This window comes from Parasteatoda tepidariorum, chromosome 10 (genome assembly GCF_043381705.1).
Source record: "Parasteatoda tepidariorum isolate YZ-2023 chromosome 10, CAS_Ptep_4.0, whole genome shotgun sequence".
Taxonomy (NCBI): domain Eukaryota; kingdom Metazoa; phylum Arthropoda; class Arachnida; order Araneae; family Theridiidae; genus Parasteatoda; species Parasteatoda tepidariorum.
The window spans coordinates 14,492,580-14,503,975 of NC_092213.1; the positions used below are offsets into that span (position 1 = coordinate 14,492,580).

General features: G+C 30.6%; 1 protein-coding gene across 1 annotated transcript; it reads left to right on the top strand.

Annotated features, from left to right (window-relative positions):
- The first annotated feature begins 6,155 nt into the window (after positions 1–6,155).
- On the top strand, positions 6,156–7,412 carry LOC139426807 (homeobox-like protein HDP1). The gene has a single exon (XM_071186889.1). It carries the CDS (start codon positions 6,156–6,158, stop codon positions 7,410–7,412), a length of 1,257 nt encoding a protein of 418 aa, XP_071042990.1.
- Positions 7,413–11,396: the final 3,984 nt, after the last annotated feature.

An 11,396-nucleotide genomic window follows, 5' to 3' on the forward strand; every position in this document is an offset into this window, starting at 1 on the left:
GAATGTAAAGTTTAAATGGGCCTTTCATGTTATATCATTAAATTTAGTAAAACTATTTCTCGGGCATTAGGTTTTAACTCTAATAAGAAGATAAATATTTTTTTCTGTTTATTTACAAATATTTTTCCGATGTGTATTCTTAAGTTTTTCTCTAATAAAAAGAGATACCATTTTGTTTTCGTTTGCATAAGAAAGAATATCAAGCATTTTCCTTTCTTAAATTTAATTAGCCACAATAAAGAAGGAACGTTGTAATGCTACGTGCTACATTAACGACGTCTCTAGAGTAACTAAATGACTGTTCATATAGAAATCGCAGGTATTAGTCTCATACAACAGCACCCCCTATAGTTCGTTGCGATCGCGAATTATGTGGAGAAACTTAGCTTAACTTTAAAACGCCTTTTTGCTTATAAGCACTCATCTGGCACTGACGTTATGGGTCACATGTGTGGGTATCTGTGATGTTCTTGAAGTGCAAGCATCCAGTTAGTACTATCACGTGCAGATTTGATATCTATAATTAGGTGGAATGTTGCAATTGGGTACGTGCAACTCCAGAAGAAGTGAAGTGCCTATCCCCAACCACGTGATTTAAATCAGATTTAATTGGACAACGTTGTGCAGATTAATTGAACAGCGACGTCTCGCGTGCGTGTCGAACCTGATTGGCTTCTGAATCGACAAATGCCACGATTTACCTATGATGACGTCACTTGTAGCTATTCAATTCTATTTTTCCCTTCGAAAGCCTTATTTTGTTATCTCCAACGATTCTTTCAGCAAAAGGTGATAATTTTTTAAATGAAGCACTAGAAAAGACTTTGCATTTTATATTGATGAGGTTAATTCCTCTATAATTTGAGCATAACGGCTAGCTGTTATACTATTATGATGGGCTGATTACACCCTAAGTTTTCAACTTGAAAGTATAAATACTAACGCCATTCCATATTGTATCAAAAATATTAAATGCAGCTTCGTTAAGTTGTTGTAGTTCATTTACGTCGCACATGGGCTGCACAATGGGCTGTTGGCGACTGTCTGGGAAACATCCCTGAGGATGATCCGAAGACATGCCATCACAATTTTGATCTTCTGCAGAGGGGATGGCACCCCCGTGCCGGTAGCCCGACAACTTGCACGCGAAGTCGAGCACTTTACGGTAGAACAGTTTAACGAGGACCCACACCGCGCACCCCCGGTGCTTACGCAGACTGATCCAAGTGGTCATCCACCCGCACACTGACCGCAGCCAGATAATTTTTAAACGCAAAATTTCATTTTAAATCAAAGGCCCCAATAATGAATATGTCTGATCCATTCTAAGACTAATGAGTGTTCTCAGCCTCATAATGAATTTCATATCACCATATTTTGTGAGCAAAATTGCCCTTCTTCTGGTATTCTTTATAAGGTCACAATTTTGCAGTTATACCTTCCCAAAAAATGTAATATAGACATATATGTAATATGTGCTTAATAAAAAAAAATTTGGCCTGGTACAGCGATACGTAGAATATTTTCTTTATTTTTAAAACATCAGCATTTCGTTTTAAGTAATTGTTTAAATTCATTATATTATCTATGCATAAATGGCGTAATTAAAAATACATGTCACTAATCTTTGGAGTATTTATTTAAAATGCTTTCGTTTTTAGGTTCCTTTTTACTCACAAGACGTCTCATCTAATGTTCCATATATACTGTCCCAAGAAATGGGTATAGAATGTAAATCGGAAGAAATAGAACCGCAGTCAAAAACGAATTCGCGGGAGATTTTATCTTCCTCTAGAAATATATTATCAACAACAACTTTGAAAAAATCAATTTCTGCCCTAGGAAAAAAATTTGATTTTAAAATCGAATTAGATGAATTTAGTAGTAATGGTGGCGAAGGGGCCATTTCTAAAGAATCAAACTCACAAAAAGCAAATGGAATCAATGCCTCTTTTTCTAATAATGATTTAGATAATAATGGTAAACGAAAAAAGAAATTTGTAAAAAGAGCTTCTTGTAGAAAGTTGAGTTGTTCCAGCATAGATACAACATTAAGGTCGATTAGAAAACATGTACAATTTACTGCAAGTCATACTGATATTCAAGATGGGGCAAAATCAAAAGGGCAGGACACAGCAAATGCAAGGAAGCAAAATGTTAAAAAGTTCACTTCTACAAAAAAACTACTCTAAAAGGAAAACATGAAAATGATAAATTATTTATTTCATCTTTACCACCACTTCAAGAGGAAAATCAAAAAAGCTTATATTCAAATTTTGGAGAATGTATAAATGATACTCAAAAATATTCTGCCTTTGCACTTAACAAGAAAGTGAGTCGAATCCTTGTAAAAGTAATGAAATTAAAACATGTAAGGAAAAAAAGACTGAGTCATTGCCAGTGCTCGAAGTTAATTTACAGTTTTCATCTTCGAGAAAACAAAATGATAAATCCTCGAAAACCTTTTTAAATAAAAATAAGAAAGATACACCGGAACTACCTACTCTCTCTAAAAACCCATTTAATTTGTCAGACGAAAATGGAGAACACGAAGTTTTAGAACAGCATGGAAATATGGTACGAGAAAAGGAGAAGTCTGAGTTTCCTCTTTTCTTTTCCCATTATTTCCAAATTCAGAGTGAAAATGATTTTCCGAAACAAAATGGCGCAAAGATAATTCAGAATCGCCATTTTCATTCATGAGCCCATATAATCCATTGAATGTAAAAGATGAATTCGGAGTTTTAGAACAAAATAAGGACATAATAGAAGAGATGAAGTTAGCAATACCATTCATTGTTAATGACTTGGGTATTTTAGAAATGAAAAGGAAGAAATGTTCGGAACAAATTGAGAAAAACGTAAATGGAGGAAAGTGAGAAATGCAATTTTTGTCTGGAGGTCTAGAACAAAATGGAGGCATTATAGAAGATAAGAAGTCCGATTTGTCATTTCTTCTTGATGACTCGTGTTTTTCAGAAATAAAAGAAAATCAATTATCAGAACAAAACCGTAAAAAGATAGATGAAGAAAAACCAAAATTGCCATTTTTACTTGAGAGTTTCAATTCTTTAAATGAAAATGAAAACTATGGAGTCATAACGAAAGATGAGAAGTCAGCAACGCCAATCTTTCTTATTAACTCCTGCATCACAGAAAGTGAAGAAAATAAATTTTTATATCAAAATGGGATAAAAATTGAAGAAAATACTGATCGGTTTTTTCCACTTTGGAGTTGCAGAATTCATTCAGAAATAATGGAGCACAAAAACTTTTAAAACAAAATTGGGATTCGGTAGAAGAGGAGAAAAATAATTCTGGCTGCCTTTTCTTTGCAACGGCTCTCATGAATCAAATTATGAAACTGAAAGATATGAAGTGTTAGAACAAAATGAGAACAAATTAGATGATTTGCGCTTTTTCTCTACTGACTTTAGGGGTTTTTCAAACAATTCTAAAATAATATCAAATGAGACTAAGCTTTTAGAAAATAATGTGATATTTAAATGGGGGAAGAAAATTCCAGATAAATCTTTGCACACTAGATCTTTGCCAAAAGAAAAATTTCATACGTATTCATGTAAAATGTCAAGCATATCAGAGAAAATTGGTGACCCATTTTTTACAAAAATTTTACTCGAAAAAAGAAATAAAATCGATTTAGAAGTAAAACAATATCTTCAACCAAATTCAGTTTTTTCAACCATAAAGACTTCAGAAATACAATGCAATAGACAGAAAAATACTAAGGGGCGATGTATTGTAGAAGAGTATGATGCATTGATTGAATTTTTAAAAATGCAAAAGTATAATTTAGATAGAGAGCTAAATGATTACCTCATTTCAAGGGAATCAAACTCATGGTGTTTAGAAGAAAGGAAATTCAATGATTTCACTTCAATTATCAAAGCTTACGGGGAAATTCAAAAAGATATGTATTCTGCAAGAAATGAAAGTTCCAAATATTGTAACCAAGAAATTAAACAAGGTATACAAAGTGGCTATTTCTCTGGCTTCACATCAGAAAGTTTATTAAAAAAAGCGAAGTATAAAAATAAAAGAACTGCAGAAATATATCCCTCACTGCTAAAAAAATCTTATCGCTAATACAGTTAAGAACTTCCCATTCTTCACTTGTGTTCCACAACCTAAAGTGACGGTAGATTTTACAACTTTGAACTTAATTAATGATACATACTCCAAATTCAAATTAGCTACAAATTAAACCAAGCATGCATGAGTCTCATTTACTTCAACTTAAATTGAAACAGAATCATAATAGATGTGGAGATTTAATAACATTGGATTGCACAAGTTTCTACTTAATTGACACGTTCCTACTTTATTGCTCCAAGTTAAAACTTAATCCTCACTATCTACTATATAAATCAAGTATGAGTGCGAATTGTCCGACAGACGCTACGAAAATGCATGCAATAACTTATCATCGAATTGAGAAACCCAATTCCAACAAGGAAGATGAAATTGAGCAAATTAAAATTAGTTATAAAGATAGCTTTATATTGACTCAAAGTAATTTTTCAGATGAGTCAGAAATTGTAGATTTCTCCAATGAAATTTACTGCATAAATAATATTGAGATGGCACAAAATGTCCACAAACCGAATATTGAAAGAGCACTTACTGAAATAAATAAAACTGGCATAAATCCTAATTCATCGCTTTGTATGGAATGTTCACCTTCTTTAAATAAACTTCCAGGCAGTAATTTGGGTAGAGAAAATTCAGGAAATTAATCATTGCGGTTCAAACTTTTTGACACAGGAAGAGAGCAAAAGTTAGAGAACGACTGAGTATAGCATGTATACTCCATATACGATTTTTAAAATGAATGAGAATTTCCAAAAAAGTCCAGCAACTTATGTTAGAAATGTAATAACAGATTGTGAAAAATACCTGCGTGGGGTTGGTCATAAAGAAATGCATGAGAATATTGCAGGAAATAATAACCGAAATAGTTATTCCTTTAATCCCAAAAAATCCATTGAATCTCCAAGCTTAGTTCCGATTAGATTCAAATCAAACACTACTTCTGGAAAATCTATTTCTTGGCCACTTGTAAGGCAAACTGAGGAGTTAGAAATGGGCAAATTATATAATAAAAGATTATGTACCCAAAGTAAGTTTCTTTTCTTCCCAAAAAGGAAAGATGATTCACAGCAATACAACATATTCACGGATAAGTCACTGCGATATAATATGAGTCCAGATAATTCTTTGCAACGCAAGTTTTCAGACAATTTTCAGCAAATGTTTCATAAAGAGGAGAACCACGTGAGCTTCTTCACAAATTTATTGATCCCTTTTTTGAATCGCGCATTAATCGGCCACCAGTTAGACACATTGATTGCTTAAAAGTTTGCAAAATTCTAAACACCAGTCGCAAATATTCTAAAGATAACGTTTTTCGCTTTTCAAAAGGCAAAAATGATTCAGTGCATGATAATGCAATAAAATTTTTGTCACTGCTAACTTTTAATGGAAATAAAGCAAAAATAAGGTCTAAAATTTTGAAAATTCTAAAGAATGGTGATTTTTCTTATCCAAAACCAATGACACTCTTCATACGAAAAATAGAACTTCTGAATAAAAATAATCAAAACAAGCAAGGGACATTAGTTTTATTTCCCGATATTAACGAATTACTCAAAAAAATTAAAGCTCTTAGGTCCTATAATGAAATATTTATGAATGGCATTAATGTTTGGAGGAACTATACTGATCTATTAACAATTCAAACAAAAACAGATAAAATAGTACTTTCAAATGATGCTGAAAACGAATTGAATAGTCAAGAAAATGATACAAAAGAACAAATAATGGTATATAAGAAAATTAATAAAAATTCTAATTCATATCTCAAATTAGATTTTAATTGTATTGGAAAAGAAATGTTCAAATCAACAGGTTATAATATACATTCTGATAAGCAATACAAACAGAACAATAATTTAAATTCAACAAAAGAACACGATATCGATACGAAAGTGGATGGAAATGATTCATAGATATATAATATCATAAACACTTCCTCTATATTTGTTCCCCACAAAAAGAAAATTAATTTGAATTCAACACAAGAGTACGATATAAATGAGAGAAATAGAAATGAGTTAAATATAAGTAATGATATCATGAAGTCTTCTTCTATTTTTGTTGGTGTAATTGAGAAAGAAAAAAATGAATCCAACTTAAATAATGATATCCAAGACTCCTCTCCTATTATTATTGTACACGAAGAGAAAGTTGATTCAAAATCAACACAAGAGAGCAATATATATGAGAAAAGTGAAATCACTGAGGAACCAATTGATTTACTCTGTAATTTTTTCGGTGGACTTAGTTTAACAGACACAGTAATAAAAAATAATCATGATAAAACGAAAAATAATTTCATGAAAGTAAAAGAAATTCATTCCATGACTGAATCTCAGACTCGCACGAATAAATTTAAAAACAACGTAGCTAAAAATAAGAATTCTAAAGCTTCATCTAGAAAAGCGAGGAAACGCCTTAAAGTTAAATCAAGGCTTCACACAGGAATAAAGTCTGGATCTCGTTTGAAAGTTAGATCATCAGCTTCACCACCTAAATCAGGTTTACGAAATGCTACTCAACAGAACTGTAGAACAGTATTAGGATTAAGCACAACTAATTATCACGAAAAAGCAATCCAGGAGTCTAATTTTTCAGAAAAGAAAGAACAAATGTCTTTTTCAAAAGAACTTGAAAAACACGGTTTGCCTACTGAAAAGGAAATAATAGAACAAAATTCACCTCAAAGGGATGATTTTGAAATGAATCACATCATCAAGCAAAATTCTGTCTCTGAAGAACCAACTATCAACAGAGAAAGTTTACAGATCAATGATACTGAGCGAGACGAACAGCAATACTTATCCAACAATAAAGGATTTATAAAAGCTAACAAAACTCCCAAATATTTTCTTGAAGAAATCACAGCACGAAATTTGTCTGATAAAAATGATTCAGAAATAATCAAAATGCAGATGTCAGCCTTTAAAAAATCAAATGTGTATAGTGGAAGGCAGAATTTAGAGAAGTCCAATATTATGCAAGATATTATTTTAAAAGATAAAGGGCAAAATTTATCCATGAGAGTAGATTTTATAAAGACTGGCAATAAGCACGAATTTATTCCACAAGAAATTCCAAAGCAAGATTCATTGGAAGTAAAAATTATTTTCATAAATGGCACTGGGCAGCAATTTAATTTGGAAAAATCCAATTGGCAAAAATTGTTAGATGGTGAAGAAGTTAACATTGAGCAAGTTTTTTCAGAAGTCAAACAGCAAGATTTATTCAAAAACAAAAGCTTAATAAAAACTGATAAAAAGCAGGAATTTATTTTAGAAGAAATGACAGATTAAAATTTTCAGGCCAAAAGCAATGACCTTACAAAGATTGAAGGGATTGGTAAGCAAAAGATGTTCCGGTAAATGGCATTGAGCGGCAATCAATTTTTGAAAGAACTAAAAGGCAAAGATTGTTAGACAGAGAAGAATATAAAACCACTCATAATGAATGGCAGTCTGAGTCTACATGTGAAAAGTTCAACTTAAACTTTAATCAGGATGCAGATGCTGATAAAATGGCGTCCTGCAATTCACTTTCGAAACAGACGAAGAGCTTCGTCGAAACGAGAATTAGAGATTTGGAACTGATTCTGAATAGAAATTTATGCATTTTAACTTTCAAATGATAAGTAATGAAAACGGAAAATGGTAAATTAAAAATGTAACAAAATAGTTTCAGTAGAGATAAATGAGCTGATTTTTTTCTCATTATACCCTGTTGTGAAAAAATCTGCAACATAAATTCAAATACCCTTTCAAAAAAAAATAATAATAATTTTTGTTTTTAAATAATACAATTAAAACTTGTTTGAAATTGAATTTATTATTAAGATAAGCAGTGATTCTTTTTTTAATAAATAAAAATGTTTTTACTGAATATTAGTGATCAGTTGAATTTTATTTGTTCGTGTTACTTTTTGTGAAAAATATTAAAAAAAAATTTTTTTTTTAATTAGAAATTTTATTAAACTGATATCAAAGAACGTTATTAAAGACAAGATTTGAAAGGTGCAAGTGGCTGTTATTTTACTAAGGAAAAAAAAAAGATTTTCATATTGAAACTGCGTTAAAATGCAATTGATACAAATTTAAAAAAAAACTTTCTAAAATGAAAATATGAGCTTAATTAATCAAATATTCCTTTAATTCGTTATTACAGTAAAGAATAATTTATATTTAAGTTTTTTAAGAATGCAACAATCTTTATTAATCTTTCAAAATACTCATTATCCCTCAAAAAAAAAATAAAAAACAAGTTAACTCTAAAACACTTAACAACTGTTTTTTTTTTTTATTTATTTAAAGAAGAAGTGTTTTAATTGATGTATGTTGCTTTGCTAGAATTTTATCAAATAACCAAGTGCTGATTATCCGAATTGTATGCTCAAGAATTATGCGTTTTTATACCTACTTCACAGAAAAAAAAAAAAATCTTTTTTTTTTACTTTTAGAATATCTGAGAATGGTAAAAAAAAAGGCCTCGTTTTCCCTTGGTCACCTTGAAAAAAAGGCCTCACGTTTTTCCTTACCCAGTTTCAATGCGGGAGGCAAGTATAGTTTCTAATAAGGGTACAAGTGTCTAAAATTTAAAAAAATTATTACTTTTAAACATGCCATTTGTAATATGCACCAATCCTAAGTTTGGAAAAAGTGTCATGGTAAGTTACTTATTTTCAGAGTCATTTTTTAAAGTTGTCAAATTATCCGGATTTTTCGTTATCCGCTTCGGCTTTGCTCCCGATTGGTGCGAATAATCGGCGCTCTACTTTATTCTTGATTTCAAAATTAATATTCACTATTCAAAGTACCGATGATATGCAAAATTAAGGTTTAATAAACATACTTTTTGCGAATTAACTAGCTATTAAAAATTAAAATAACGATAGATTTAACATTTGCATTTCCTAAAAAAAAAAGTTGAGAAAAAATATTAGTTTGGGAAACCTTTCTGAATTTAAATAAATTGTTCCTTGAACAATGTAATTTTGTAAAAAAAGTTCTTTAACAAATATAATTCTATTTTATCAATAAAAAAAATTGTTTTTTTGAAAAAAAAATGCAAAATTTTGTCAACAATGTATACTAAGCACACCAAGCAATAAGTTAATCAGTGAAAACATTTATCAAACTCAATTAAGATTTTTTGACTATCATACCTAAAAAAATTGATTATTACTTATTACACTAGGTTTGTTTAATAATGTCCCTTTGGTTTAATGTTACAATTTAATGAAGAAAAAAAAGAAGAAATATTTTGGAAAACTATAATTGAAAATAATATACTCTACTTAGAATACCCCGCGCCTCCCCCCCCCCCCCAAAAAAAAANAAAAAAAAAAAAAAGTTATAGGAGAGACAATTTTTTAAACGTTGAAGGTACTTCTGACGATCTTTACTAATGTTAAAAAAAAAGTCCGAATAATAGGATCATTAAAGCGATGATTGAATTAAAAGATCTATTATGTCAATAGCTTTTAATCTTCTATCGCAAAAAAAAAAAAAAAATATAGACTGCTTTGTACATGTTTTCCCCTTGTATGGATGGTTGACTGAATGTAAACAATAGCAAGTTTCCTAAAATCTGAAGAAACTTCAGATCAGGTGTATCCCTCCACTTATGGTATGCTTACGAGGCAATGTGTGAACAGGCTTAATATTCTAGGAAGTTTTATTACTGTAATTTGTGCTTTAATTTACACGTGATTTTACCCTTCATAAGAGTTTCACTGCAATTTACAAATTTTCACCGCTCGTGAGCCTAAAACAAATTTAAGAAAATTAATATCATAACACGAATAAAGTGTAAGGTTTGCTATGTTTTGAGGTTGCCTTATTGAACTATTTGCAACCACAACGGCGGTTCTATGGCTTGACCTTTCTCTCTCCTCAGTAATATAGGAACGTACTACTAATATTTTGACCTTTCTTAATATTTAACGTATTTAATTATTTTTAAATTCACAAATTATTTTTAAAATTTCCACGACGTTTTCTTTTGGAACTATGTTCAATGTACTTTTCAGTTAAATATAGTTTCCAAAGTTAAAAGATTTTAAATCTATTTGAAAATTAAGACAGAAACTAAAGTATAGTTTGTTTATAAAAAAAACTCCCCTCGCCACTAAGTGTAAGGCTGTCTGTTCCTATGGAAACAAGAAATAGCGCATTTCAGCAAGGGGAGCTTCTTTTACCCCTGATCCCTTTTCTCCCACAGACCGGAGACAAACCTCTCTTAAATAATGACCCAATTACTTGAAATAGTTAAAGCTCGTAACCATAGTCACCACCACTATTCCAGACAAATGGCTAGGGGTGTACTTTACATAGACAAACTATACTTCTCCTACGACTCTCCACACTCTAATGGTAAAAGCATGATTGCAAAGTGTTGCATAGGTAGAGAGTTCTGCTCTACGCCACCCGTAGCCCATTTCGATCGACAATAGTTGTGTATAATATCACCGTTCGATACAAACAGTGATAACGGTATAAACGAAGTGAATCAGAAGCCTTTTTTTTTACCATACAAGAACAAGTTTTTTTCTGTTCAGTGAATCCATAGCTACAGAAAATGAGAAATATATGCATTTTTAGAATGCAGACAACTGATTTAGTTTCGTAAAATTTAAACTGTGTATATATATATATATATATATATACCAGAGCTTAAATCTCAAAATTTTTACATGCCCTGCTAGGCTTATAAAAAAAATTCTAATTTGCACAAAAAATAAGCCTAAATATCTTTTTGAATGCATATTAATAAATATAATGTATTACATTTATATAATGTATAACATTTAAAGAAACCTTTTAGCTGCCTTAACAGAAAGAAAAACAATTCAAAGATATATAAATAAAATTAAATGAACTTCAAACTTTATGCATAAAAATATCACCTGCTTTGATATTGTAGAATAGCTGTTAAGTTTAAGAGTTGGTAAAATTACATCGGACAACAATCTTGCTTTTTTATTCAATTTCTTATTATCTTTTTATGAACAGAACTTGGAGTCTACTTTTTTTAAATTAAAATAACCATGACGGAATGGATAAAAAAGAAGCAAATCTTTTTTTCATATATATATCTAGATAATTTCTTAACTGTAATCAAAATTGATGAAGTTGCTGATTAAATATTTAAGTGCTCCACCAGGTATGTAAGCATAAAACATAGCCCCCCCCCCTTGGTTCGCAATATAATTTTCGAGTCTTAATAAACACTATACAATATCAAATTAGTTTCTTTAATTTCAATTTTATACTTTTATTGACATA